Source organism: Archocentrus centrarchus, chromosome 8 (genome assembly GCF_007364275.1).
Source record: "Archocentrus centrarchus isolate MPI-CPG fArcCen1 chromosome 8, fArcCen1, whole genome shotgun sequence".
Classification (NCBI taxonomy): Eukaryota; Metazoa; Chordata; class Actinopteri; order Cichliformes; family Cichlidae; genus Archocentrus; species Archocentrus centrarchus.
Window position 1 is genome coordinate 1,500,520 of NC_044353.1, and position 13,802 is coordinate 1,514,321.

General features: G+C 43.4%; 1 protein-coding gene across 2 annotated transcripts; it reads left to right on the plus strand.

Moving 5' to 3' along the window:
* The first annotated feature begins 5,818 nt into the window (after window positions 1-5,818).
* LOC115784622 (keratin, type I cytoskeletal 50 kDa-like) lies at window positions 5,819-11,983 on the plus strand. Of its 2 annotated transcripts, XM_030735923.1 has the most exons (9): window positions 5,819-6,092; window positions 6,123-6,397; window positions 7,357-7,439; window positions 7,845-8,001; window positions 8,083-8,244; window positions 8,324-8,449; window positions 9,646-9,720; window positions 9,805-9,950; window positions 11,619-11,983. In XM_030735923.1, the coding sequence occupies exons 1-9, from the start codon at window positions 5,894-5,896 to the stop codon at window positions 11,710-11,712; spliced, it is 1,317 nt and encodes a 438-aa protein (XP_030591783.1). In that variant the 5' UTR covers window positions 5,819-5,893; the 3' UTR covers window positions 11,713-11,983. The 2 variants fall into 2 exon arrangements, with proteins under 2 accessions (XP_030591783.1, XP_030591782.1); XM_030735922.1 differs by having other exon boundaries at window positions 5,819-6,397.
* The last annotated feature ends 1,819 nt before the right edge of the window (window positions 11,984-13,802 follow it).

The following is a 13,802-nucleotide window of genomic DNA, read 5'->3' on the forward strand; positions in this document are numbered from 1 at the left end:
TAAACCACCCCCTACAAGCTCAGTGACAAACATGAATAATAATCTCCTCTCTGGCAATAAACTTCATTAAACTAGAATTTATGACAGAGCTGTTGGATTGCGTTCACCTGCACAGGTGTACTTAACAAAGTGCTGACTGCATGTTTTGCTTGCAGTGACTAAGAGAAGCCTTTAAGTGGGCGGCTCGATTGATGAGCTTGACTTCACACTGAGTTTATACAACAAGCGTGTTTCTTTGTGACACGGGAGCTGCTGAGATGCTGGTCACCATGACGAAACAACAAACTGACACTAAGCCGGGGGTGTTTTCCCACAGTGAGCACCTTAAATAAGATGCTGACAGGTGACAGATGAGTGCTTGGTGCCGGGGGGAATTCCAGCTGCCGCCACCATCACACTGAGAACTCCTTGTGCTGAGAAACTGCAGGAACATGATATTCAATACATGTTATATAATGTTATACAACAAAAGCCAGAGGTGACGGGGCACTGAGGCGCCCACATGTTCTGATACATCATGCTTTTACTGAATTACATCCACCTGATATCTTCAGTTACTTCACAGAGTCACATTACTATTATAAACTCATATCCAGAAACAGACTCTGATGCATTTGTGCAGATCAAACTGATCAGCAAGATAAATGTAGGACAAACGCTAAAGTGATGGACACATTAATGCACATCACATAATCTGCATTTTTAAAGTTTTGACGTTTCCTACTTTTAAATGAATTTTAATATTTGAGCTTGTTTAAAAAATAAATCAAAACAGTTAACTTCAAATGTCTGCCTAGCTCTGCTTTGGTAACACTGTAGATTCATTTAGGCAGACATCTCAGATTGGCGCAAAAATGAGGCATTCAACCTCTGCGTGAGCTTGGCAGCCGCCATGTTGGGTTTTTGGAGCCAGTAGAGACCATAGCTGTGTCCAAATTGAGGGGCCTACATAGACTGTGTCCTTCAGAGCCCATGAAGACAGCAAAGACCGGACGTGAGCGGCTGTAAATTGGACGGTCTAACCTTCATATCAGCGTCGCCTGCCCTCACCTCAACGTAGCTTATGTCACCTAGCAGCCGTGATAATGTGAAGCTCAGCTGTGGAAAAGCAGCTGTTATAATGGAGCCAAACATTTGCTCCTTTTTATGGTTTAATATTAAATCTTTAATTCATAAGCTTCTTTAATTCATAACACATTTCAACATCAAGGAATACAGTTGAGCAAATGAATAACTTAACTTTATTCTCAGCCAAACTGATTTGCTCTGGAACCAATGAACCACTGAAATAAACCAAACATCAGCTCTTAGAGATCATCTGAGTGAGTTATATCTGTGTTTAATGTCCACTCAGCAGCAAAAGCCAGCTGGGGGTTAAAAAGATGTACCAGCAGTCGGGTGTTCTCTCCAGGTATAGCGCGCCTCGATAGCCCGGTCAGCTGACAGCTTGCCCGGCGAGCTGATGGTAGAGCAGCAGCAACGGACATCTCCGAAATCACAGAACTTTTTGTAATTCAGTGATATCTTAATAAAACAAGCAAATCTTTGAAGTTTACACATCTACATTCTAGCCTGGAAACATCTTAAAAGTTTATTTGTGTCACTGAAACAGTCATATTGCAAACTTTTTTGCTGCTATCCTCCTCCATTGTTGTGTTTTGATGCACAATGAATCATGGTACATGGTATATAGTAAGGATAGACCGGATACATCCTTCAAATTCGGGGAAAAGAAGGACGCATTACTTGACTGCATTTGAATTTGGACAGCCTTCGTTGCCTTGTTGCGACGTTATTGGCCCACAAATGCGGCCTTCGAAGGAGGCGGCCCCTGAATTTGGACACAGCTCATATTTGGATGAGGGTGGAATGCTAGGCTATGGGCCAGTGTTGTGGTCAAGCTCACCTAACCCAAGACCAAGGCTGGGGAAGAATGTCTCGGACTCCCGGACCATCAGCACTGGCACTCCTCAGGGCTGTGTCCTCTCTCCTCTGCTCTTCTCCCTGTATACCAACTGCTGCACCTCTGACCACCAGTCTGTCAAGCTTATTAAGTTTGCAGACGACATGACTCTCATCGGACTCATCTCAGACGGGGACGAGTCGGCCTACAGGATGGAGGTCAAACGTCTGGTGTCCTGGTGCAGCCACAATAACCTGGTACTGAACGCCCAGAAGACAGTGGAGATTATAGTGGACTTTAGGAAGCACACAGCCCCTCTACCCTCCATCATCCTGACTGACACCCCCATCACCACAGTGGACTCTTTTCGCTTCCTGGGAACTACCATCACCCAGGACCTCAAGTGGGAGCCCACCATCACCTCTGTCATCAAAAAGGCCCAGCAGAGGATGTACTTCCTGCGGCAGTTGAAGAAATTCAACTTGCCAGAAAGGACCATGGTGCAGTTCTATACTGCCATCATTGAGTCCATCCTTACCTCCTCCATCACTGTGTGGTACGCTGGAGCCACCACTAGGGACAAACAGAGACTACAGCGCGTTGTGCACTCTGCTGAGAAGGTGATTGGCTGTAACCTCCCATCTCTCCAGGACCTGTACACCTCCAGGACACTGGGGGGTGCAGGTCGGATCACAGCCGACCACTCTCACCCTGGGCACAGACTTTTTGACCCTCTCCCCTCAGGCAGGAGGCTACGGTCCATACGGACCAGAACCTCCCGCCATAAGAACAGTTTCTTCCCCTCTGCTGTTGGACTCATGAACAATTACCCTAAGACTGTTACCACCACCCTCCACAAACGCTGATGACCCTATGTCTATGCACCTGTCTGATTGCACTGATGTACATATTAGTGGAATATAGTTTACATTCTTTTATCTTTTAATTAGTCTCTGCACTGTATATTTTGTAAGCTCTAATATCTCTGTATATTTGCAATTTGTATACTTGTATATTGTCTTATAGTTTTTATACTTATTTGTTTTTTTTTTCTGTAAGCACGAAGTACCGCAGCAATTTCCTAATGCTGTGAACCTGTTCACCCATATGGCAATAAAAACCTTCTGATTCTGATTCTGATTCTGATTCTGACAAGACCAAGACTTTTAGGGTCTAAGACCGAGTCGAGACCAAGACCAGTGCCTGACACTACATGACACAATAAAATGTGAAACATGATCAAAATCACTTCTCAAATTAATCTGAAAGATCCACATTCCCATAAAATCACCTAGATATTAAACACTCACAGCTCAAATAAATATAACCATCTTTATTTAATACTCCTGGGTGACTTCCATCATTTATCACAGAATGTAAAACAATTATTCATAGTTCATCACAATAGTCTTAACTTTTCTCTGCCTTTCATAATCAATGCATAAAGTTGTGTTGTTTTTAAACCAACAATCTTTGTAAAAATGGGTGCTTTTTCAAAAGCACATAGCTAAATGTGTAAAACTGAAAAAATGGCAATCATCGACAGTAAGAACTAAAGCCTTTAATCTTATACAGATTAAAGCTGCAGTAACATTTTTTTTTTTTTAAATCTGGTTTTTACATATTTGTTAAAACTGTCACGACAGTATGAGACCGATAATCTGTGAAAAAAATCGAGCTCCTCCACCTCCTCCCTGAACCGCTCCCAGTCAAAAACAACCAATCAGAGCCAGGAGGAGGGTCTTAGAACTGTCAATCACTCCTATGTATGTGCTGCTCAGTGTACTAATGGCGGAGAAACAACTTACTTATCTGCTGTCATTGGTGGCCATGCTAACTACAGGGTTCTAGCCAGAATTTTTTTCAGCCCAGCGCTAATGCTAATTATTAAGCTAATGCTAATTATTAAGTTAATGCTAAATGCCGCTCCCACTTGTTAATTGAATGATGGGGCCTACGTATGTAACTGTAAAGCACCTCTGAAGCCTAGGCAGTAATCACGGTCTTTGTGGACCTGTAGTTACATTTCTCGAGATGCATGTCAGGTTAGGTTCAGAGAGGATTTTCGGTTATGTACATAGGACCAATCCAGAACTCTAAATCAGGCCTTATTAGATCGATAGAATGATAATTTTTACATATAATCCAGAAAAGCTACATTTATATATCAAGCATTTAATGTGTCCTGGAGTGATGTTTCCTTCCACTAATGTGTTTGCAGAAATCACATAAAATACATACACAACAAAAATATAATCCAGATGTGTTATCGATCAGCTGCTAAAAGCATTCCCTACATTTGAATATCAGCCACCATGTCGTGAGCATGCACTGTCACGTTTTTAATGCCACAACAGGAAGTGACATCACCTTGCTGGGAACTGTAGTTTTTTCTTGAAGGCCTCTCATAGCAGCACTGGTGCTGAAAACTAATGTTTGACTATGACTTTCTGAATACAAGTAGGGCTGCAACTATCAATTATTTTAGTAATCGAGTAGTCTATTGATTACTGCATCAATTAATCAAGTAATCAGATAAATGATTTTTGTTTTAACAATTCAGCTGTATATTTTAACTTCCGTACTGCAGATTTTTCTCTGTGTGAAACAAACAGTGGTAGATGGAGCAGCTACAAAGTTCTCTGTTCTTCATGTTGCTGATCTGGCCGACCTAGTCCATGGGGTTCGCTCCTTGGAAAGGGCGGAGGAGCTCAATCTTTTTTTGGATTTCAATCAGTACGTTTTACATCCAATAAAAGCAAGGATGTTAACAAATAAATTGGACAATATTCTGGCAATTTAGTGATATTTCCACAGCTGTGGTCTTGACTGGTCTTGAAATAAAATCCAGAGACCGAGACAAGACCAAGACCATCAAAAAGTGGTCTCGAGACCAAGACCGGTCTCGAATATTACAACACTACTATGGGCTACTGATAGCTCGCCTGGTTATCAGTCTGTGTGGGTGCATCACACACAGAGATACCTGCTAATCAGTAACATCCAAATAGAACTGGGATTCCGCCTTCTTGAAGGGTCTCTTAGTCCCATGAAGCCACAGCAGCCATATTACTGTATTTAAAAAGCTCCAACAGCACAAACACAGTCCACAGGTCCAGTTCAGGGACTCCAGTTAGTTAGCAGAGGCCTAGCAGACAGCTAGCAGCTACAGCTGCCTGAACACGCCCCTAATAATGCCAACTTTATTTAAACAGGTGAGTTACAGAAACATCCTCCTGCTGTACAGCTGTTATGAAGGGGGAAACTATCCACAGAGACTAAAGCAGTTTCTGTATCAGCTGTAAACATGTTTATTTCTGCTGAAAAGTTTTAACATGGGAGTCTATGGGGACTGACTCACTGTGGCGCCTCTGCTGGACTGCAGAGGAACTGCAGGTTGAGGGTGGGGCAGCCATCTGACTCGACAGATGGGGGTATGAGGGGAAATAGAAAAGAGGAGCATAGAGACAGCACAAACAAGGAGAGGAGAAGCTAATAATGGAGACATCTTTCCTCCCTGTCTGTGCAGCCTGCTGCATCAGACTCTTCAGGGAGCTCTTGGAGCAGCCTGATAATAATGAATTACAACAGTTGAGTCGGGAGGAAAGTTTGGTCAAAATTCCCTCAACTGACATCATGTTCAGACAGATAAGCTGGAAACATGAAGCCTCTCGGCTCAGCTGTGGAGATGAAATGCTTCTGGAGAAGTCCTCGACTCTCCTCTCTGTAACAGAGTCAGAGTAAAGAAGTCAGACTGTCCTAAAAGCAGCACATGGGGCTTTAGAAGCAGCACTGCACTGGAGTGAAACTCCTTTTTCTCCTCTGGGGGTGTGGGCCACTAGCCCTGCCCCCCTTTACCTGCAGCTCAGCCCACCTGAGAGGGTTTAAAAGCAGTGAACTCCTCAGTCTCTCCTCACTTCTCTCCTCTCCCACTCCTTCCACCGGAGAAGACAGACCGACAAGCACCTCCTCCACTTCTGCTCCATCACTATGGCTACCATGGTATACTCACGGCCCTCCATCGGCAGCGGTTTCGGCAGTGGTCAAACCAGAGGCATGAGCTCATATAGCGTGACCGGAGGAGGTGGTGGTGGTGGTATCCGGGTCTCCCATGCTGGCAGGACCTTCGCTGCTGGCAGTGGTGGTGGTTTTGGCATTGGCGGGGGAACCGGTGTGGGTTTCGGTGCGGGTGCAGGATTTGGGGGTGGCTTTGGTGGAGGTGCAGGATTTGGGGGTGGCTTTGGTGGAGGTGCAGGATTTGGGGGTGGCTTTGGTGGAGGAGCAGCGCAGGACGACAGCATCATTGGCAACGAGAAGTTCACCATGCAGAACCTCAACGACCGTCTGGCCAACTACCTTGCCAAGGTGGCATCGCTGGAGAAGGCCAACAGCGAGCTGGAGCTGAAGATCCGGCAGTTCGCAGAGACCAAGGCCGGCCCTGCCGCCAGGGACTACAGCACCTTCTACGTCACCATCGCTGAGCTGCAGAGCAAGGTGAGAAAGCAGAGCAACATGGGAAATGGTGTTCAGGGCTCTTTTTAGCTCCAGTGCTGTTGGTCAACAGTGCCTTGCCAAATTTATAATAAAATCTAACATGAGAAATAGTATGATTAATGTATGGAAGGTTAAAGGTGCCACTGTTGCATTTTGGCATTCAAGATAATTTTATTTCTTCAGTGGGACGTAAGTGTTTTTAAAAAAATTTGTTTATATGTTTTACTGTGTAGAAGGTCAAAGTCCAAGAATGCACTCACTGTCTCCAGTGAACAAATTTGTTTTGTTGGTTCTTTATCATAAATAATTACATTCTGTAGAAAAACATACATTTTATTTTTTTTATTTAAACAAACTCACAAATATAATAAGAAAGATTTCTGTCTGCACTGTGGAAAGGTTCTCAAGTGTAAAGGACTCAATAAAAGTTTTTTGCACTTATTAACCACATTTTTAAAACAAACACAACTTTGGATGAGTTTGAGAATATATAGAACTCTTGCGAGTACAGCAGCTTTTGCCTTCCATAGAGGAGGAGTGTCAGTAATGAGGTGTGAGGCTTCAGGTGAGGTGGAGATTTCAGGTGAACCACACCAGGTGAAGCGGCCACACCCCAAAGACTGCAGCAAGAAACACTAGCTTTGTTTTTTTCACAGAAAACCCATAAAAACAGCTGCTGCAACTTAATGGGCGTGTCATAACGTGAGGAGATCTGATTGGCCGCAGGAAAAGCTGTTTTTTTTAATTTCTTCATGCTCGAGTATTTTGCTCCTTTTGAATCAGTAACTTCAGCACCACATCTCCCTGTTATTAGCATCTTTCTTTTTTTGTAATTTTTTTTATTTACTTTTGAGTAAGATGTGCACATTAAGCTGCAGTGTAACAAAGAGTCCAGTTCTTTCATTATTAAATTATTTCATATTATTATCACTCCATCATTGATTATGTCTGTTTTTCAGATCCAGGACGCCATCATCGCCAAAGGCAGCGTCATCCTGAGCATCGACAACGCCCAGCTTGCTCAGGATGACTTCAGAGTGAAGTTAGTCTCTATGTTTCCTCATGTTTTCCTTATTTCAGTCCTTTTTAGTCATATTTGCCGTTTACGTCCCTTCCTGTGCTCTTCTTCATTCTTGTTGCTGTTATCATGTCTAAAACCACTTTGGAATCAGAACCAAAATAAGCAGATTAATCTGAATCTGAGCAGCTGCTGCTTGCAGCCTCAGACCTGCAGCACCCCCTGCTGGCTGCTGCTAGAATAACAGCAAGACTGCTTCTCATAATAATCATGGTTTATCTTCTGATGCTGATCTCATTTATTTACAGATTTATTTATTTTTATTCAAATTTACCCTTTTTTTTCATGCACAGGATCAGTGCTAGTCCTGAGAAAACAGCAGTTTAATGTCACCTCACCGTAAATCTCATCAGCTTCATACCTGTGCAGGTACGAGAATGAGCTGGGGATGCGTCAGTCGGTGGAGGCTGATATCGCCGGGCTGAAGGCGGTGCTGGGAGAAGTGAGCATGGCCAAGACCGACCTGAGCATGCAAATCGACAGCCTGAAGGACGAGCTGGCATCCATGAAGAAGAACCACGAGGAGGTAACAGACCTTTCTCATGCAACACTGAAACATACACGTGTTGACACTGGCATGCCTAAGCGCCGCCTCCCCATCCTGTAGGATCTGACGTCCATGCGGACTCAGATGAGCGGTCAGGTTAACGTGGAGGTGGACGCTGCTCCTCAGCTGGACCTCACCGCGGTCATGGAGGAGATCAGAGAGCACTACGAAACCATCGCTGCCAAATCACTCAAAGAGGCAGAAGGCTGGTTCCAGGCCAAGGTACCAAACTAGGCTCCTGGCATTTAACAGAAACCTGCAGGGGGGGGCACCTCGTTTACCACTACACTTCCTCTTTCAGTCGGAGGTCCTCACCAAGGAGGTGGCAGCCACAGAGATGACACTGAAGTCATCCACGGTGGAGGTGAAGGAGGTGAAGAGTCAGCTTCAGGCTCTGGAGATTGAGCTCCAGTCTCAGCTCAGCATGGTGAGTCCGTTTACCACATAATTAATCAGACATTTAACGAGATCTGATTTTATCACATAAATATGTCACATGATTAACTAAAAGCACACTCAGCAGATAATACGCTGCAACACCACCCAACTATCATACTCCATCATAAATCACTAGATCACAAAAACTAGAATTTTATTTTATAGGCTTTTAAAAACTGTAAAATATGATTTTATATTTTTATTTTTAAAAAATTAAAAGATAATGGATGCAGTTATATGGATAAGATATAGTCTGGATACATTTTATTCAGCTTATGCACTCTAACAGCATCCTCTAAAAAAATGTGTGACCTTTGTGCAGGGTTTGAGGTTTCTTTGCATTATTGTATTTTCATTTAAAATAGAAAAGGACAATGAATTATCCACTGTAATCGTGGGGTAATCACTGGGGTATGAATTTTAAAATTTCTGTGACTGTGACCTTTGACCTTGAAAATGAAATCATATATTCTTGGACCCCTATGTAAATTTTCTTCAAAGTGGATTCATAATTTTATGAATCCACATCACCTCTCTCCAGTTATCGGCAGGCGAGGTAATTATGAACACAAATATCAGTGGTCTGAGCATCAAGCCCTGAAGAACTCCATCACTCATGGGTTAGGAGCTCTCTGAGAACAATCAAAACAGGCTTTCCTTAAATTGATGCCATTTTTCAGGTTTTTGAAGCACAGTCACAAAAAGTAAAATGCCAACACTGTGCTATAACCTAAATACACCAGTCACATGGCATAAGCTTCGTTTGCCATGAAGACGACAATCTGAATGTTAATGTTGGTCGGTTATATCCACATTTGGATAATACTGGCTTTAATACAGCAGCTCGCTGGATAACCTTAGTGCTTGAGCCTGCTGGGCAGAGGGAGTTGGGTAAGAAGAGCTCACAGAGTCTACCTTATTTTAGGCACTGAGCCAACAGCATTCAAAAACTCCATGAACATCAAGTCAAAGCAACAGGAAGTGCAGACGTACTGGGTTGTAGGACTCCACCATGGGGTGCTAAATCAGGCTAGTTCAATTCATCTTCACATCGTGGTCTCTGATCTCTTGGCTGCAATAAGATTATTAAAATCCTGACTCGTAGAGAGGATGTCCAAGTACCAAGGCTGATATGTCTGTAGTCCATGTAGAGGTTATGTCTCTGATCTGCTCATGTTTTTACAGAAATCCTCCCTTGAAGCCCAACTTGCCGAGGTACAGAGCCACTACGCCATGCAGATGGAAGGATTCCAGATGAGGGTGAGCAGTGCTCTGACAGGGTCGTATCTAAATGCCTGTCAGCTGCCTTTAGCTGTGTCACTCACGCTGAATTTACCTGTGCAGGTGAGCGGTCTGGAGGAGCAGCTCATGCAGCTCAGAGCAGACCTGGAGAGACAGGGGCAGGAGTACCAGATGCTGCTGGACATCAAGACCAGACTGGAGAGGGAGATTGCAGAGTACAGGAGGCTGCTGGACGGAGAGGGAGTCAAGTAAGTAGAGCCTGCCAGGATGCTCCCCTCACTCCCTGCTGAGGCAGATGACTGCCCCTCCCTGAGCCTGGTTCTGCTGGAGGTTTCTTCCTGTTAAAAGGGAGTTTTCCCACTGTCACCAAGTGTTGGTCATAGGGGATCATCTCATTGTAGTCTTTACCTTACACTATGAAGCTCACTGTGGTGACTGGAGTGGCACTATATAAATAAACTGCCCCTAATAGCATTAGTTACATTTGTCGTAAACTTTTTGCACACCTTTAAAAGTACATTTTGTAACTAGAAAATGCATTTCCTGAAGAAAATGCACTGTGAATGCTGCAAGCTGAAAGATTGCAGCTGAAATGCTAAGAAATGCTTCAAAGAGCTGAAACTTTATTTGCTGAATGAGCTTCAACTGCTGAACTGCTGAACTGCTGAACAGCTTGGCTTTATTTTAAAGCCTAAATGGTGTCTCTAGCTGAAATGCCAGGAAATGCTCCAAAGAGCTTAAATCTGGCTGAAAGAGTTTGAGCTGGTGAATGAATGCTCAATGCTCGGAGTAAAGTGGGACTTGAACCTGCTCTGTCTGCTTCTTGTGCATTGATGGTCTCCTTTTCTACCACTGAGCCAACAGTAGTGTCACACAAGCAGTGAGGTTTGCAAGCATACATATTGGAGAGCTCTGCCAAGCTGAATGCTTGTAAATGCGCCAATTGAAAACACCTGCCAGGTGCACTGCTTACCTGCTGAGATGCATGCACTCTGTCAAATTTTCCTCGGTGCACCTGTCAAATAACTACTTCTAAGTCAAAAACCGTAGCTCCTATCAAAATCATTTTTGAACTGTGAGTGTCACAAGGACCTGCTCTAAACAGTGGTGTAATTTTTATTTTCCTGGGCTCAAAAGTGTGGCCGTGGGAGCAGTTTTAAAAAGGTGCTCATTTCTGCTTTGGAGAAAATCACCTCTCTGAAATTACTATGGAGGTTAATGAAGGAGTTGGAAGTTACTCCCTCTGTTTGAATGCTTACAGTTTAAAAAGTGTACATTTGACAGGGTTTAGAGACACATTGTTTGAAAGTAGAGAAGCAGCTCTACATTTTGAGCATACAATGATGGCTGTAGCGCAAAGAGTGTGGACACAGTGGCAGTTTAAAAATAAATTTTCCACCTGAAAGTTTTGAAGTCTCCCACTCTACTAATCAGGCTCCCACTCTAGCAAACGCAATACACAACCATTATAAACTCTGAAACGGCTGAAAAAACTCTTTGTGCCAACTTGTGGTACAAACCAGTATTACATGGAAGTACAGTCTGGCCCTAGTCTGACTTCAGCAGCACTCTCTTCGACACAATACGTGATATTTTGGACCTAAATGGTTTCTTCTCATTGTGGTCACAGCTTCAGCTCATTTTTCACTCAGGAATCCTTTAAAACATACATGAACATACATTATCTCTTGATGACATTGATTACACATTGATTATACTAGATTATAATATTTTTATAATATTTCTATTTTCATTTTAGAGAGTTTGATTTTCTGTTACATGGCACTGAACAGGAGTGGCCCTCCAATCTCATTGTACATCCTGTATAATGACAATAAAGGCATTCTATTCTATTCTAACAAGTTCTTTCTTTCAGACGAGCATCTCTGACCATCTTTGTCACATTTCTCCCACAGATCTTTTGTCTCCTCTGCCTCCTCCGCCTCCAATACCTCTACCACCACTACAACGAAAACAGTTATCACGAAGGTCGTGGAGGAATCCACCTGAGACCGACTGGGTGTCTGTCTGCCCAGGGCTGGAGTCAAATCTCAACCTTTCTTCACCTTCCTGCATGCTGGATGAGGGCACACTTCCACGTGATTTCTCACCTTCTTCACTGCACATCCATTTCCTGTGTCAGAGGAAACCACAGCCAGTGTAAAGCTGAGGGTTTGTGAGGGGAAACATTTTCTTGGTTCATGTTGGAGAAACTTTACTGGTGCACCTGCACGTCTTCTGTGTGCTACTTCAAGAAATAAAACTCAGCCCCCAAAAACAAGTGTCTGAATTTACTGTCTGTACTTTAAAACCTGCTGAGTTACAAAAACACTTTTTTCCAAAACATCAACTATTAGCATTAAAATATTTAACACCTTGATTTTTCCTGACAAGTAACATTAATTATTTAATGTATTTCTTTAATAAATGACAATCTGAACTTTACCAAGCAGCAGGAGAAAATAAGAAGGTCCCAAACCACATGGGAATGATGGGTGTGACAAAAGGAGGCCGAGCGTAGAAATGAGTCCATCAGAGAGATAGCACAGAGTAGGCAGAGATAGATATGTGCAAAGGAGGGAGGGTGGAGATACTGAAGATGGAGCTGCAGGCAGGAGAAGCCCTCAGAGGAGATTCATGGACGCAGTGAAGGAGAGCATACAGAGGGTTGGAGAGACAGAGGAGGATGCTGGGATAGGCTGAGATGATCCAAAACCCACAAAGAACAGTGGTCAGTTAAAAGCCGGTTCTCCCAGTGTCAACAAAATGGTAGAGGAAATATAAGAGTTAAGGCCTCTGTAAGACACGGAGAACATTTCTACTGCTGCTGTTCTGGATAACTCGCAGTAGACCTCCAGACAGAGGTGCTGCAATCAGCACAGCAGCGTCTAGAGAGCATCTCAGGATGGGATTACACTTCTATAACACGTTGGTGCTCCAGCATGCACTTATTACTCACCATCATCCATATTTCACACCAGACGATGGCCTTCAAGCCTGCAATGGTTCAAAAAGCAGGTTCAAATTTTGCTGCAAATCTTTGGGCAGCATCAAAGCATCAAAGCATCAACACCTGAGGCTGGAAAAAAAGCTGCAGTTCCTCTACCGTCCAGCAGAGGCACCAAAGTGAGTCAGTCCCATAAACTCCCATGTTAAAACTTAAACCTAGAAATCAACAGAGGTGGCAAAAGTACTGACATTCTGTACTTACGTAGAAGTACAAGTACTTGTGTTAAAAAATACTTTGGTAAAAGTCGAAGTACTGGTTCAACTTCTTTACTTAAGTAAAAAAGTACAGGCCCTGAAATGTACTCAAAGTAAGAAAGTAAAAGTAGTTCTTTGGAGGACGTTTCTACCTGCTATTTTTCTGTAAAGCTAACTGAACCTCATTATATATTATTGTAATAATATAAAATAGTACATGAGAATACAAACGTTATTCCAATCTAAATTTTAATCCTAATGAATGCTCTCAGCTTGAATCTGTTCTGTAGGACACAAACTGTTAAAGGGAATTTAACCACAGCTCTGTTCTCTGTGTCCTCCATAGTAGAGGGTGACTGTGCCTCCACCTAAACACCAACATGAGGATACTCAGGGGTTACAGTGGGATTCAGAAGGTGGAGGAACCCTAAGATCAGCTGTAGTGGCTCTGCATGGGGAGAAGAATCACAGCTTTCTATTGTAGCTGCAGTAAATGATGTTGGTGTGCAGGCTGTGATCAGCTGACCTGCTGCTGCTGCTGCTCTCTTCTTCCTCTCCTTCCTCTTTCTCCATCTCTGAGTGAACTTCTCTCTCTTTGCTCTCCCTGAAATACAGCAGCTCTTCTTTTAGCTAGCTGTGTGACAAACTGCAAACACTTTGTGTGTTTGCTGATATTTGTTGAGCATTTAGAAACGTTGTATTTACCTGCCACACGTTACTCCCTTCATGCTCGCTCCTCTTCAGTAGCGCTAATTAAGCTGTTTATGTGTTATGCGAGCACAACTTACGGACTCGGTCCGGCCCGCTGTGACCCTGATTATAGCGCTATAAATGAGACATTAATTATATGGGTTTGTGTATTTAATCCCTTTGTACCCGATAAGCCCGGTGATGGA

What these genes read in the sequence shown, in the direction of transcription:
- LOC115784622 (XM_030735922.1), top strand. Translation starts at nt 5,894, where the DNA reads ATGGCTACCATGGTATACTCACGGCCCTCCATCGGCAGCGGTTTCGGC. An exon ending in CAGGATGACTTCAGAGTGAA is followed by an intron (nt 7,440 to 7,844) that starts GTTAGTCTCTAT and finishes ATACCTGTGCAG; the next exon opens with GTACGAGAATGAGCTGGGGA. An exon ending in TCCAGTCTCAGCTCAGCATG is followed by an intron (nt 8,450 to 9,645) that starts GTGAGTCCGTTT and finishes ATGTTTTTACAG; the next exon opens with AAATCCTCCCTTGAAGCCCA.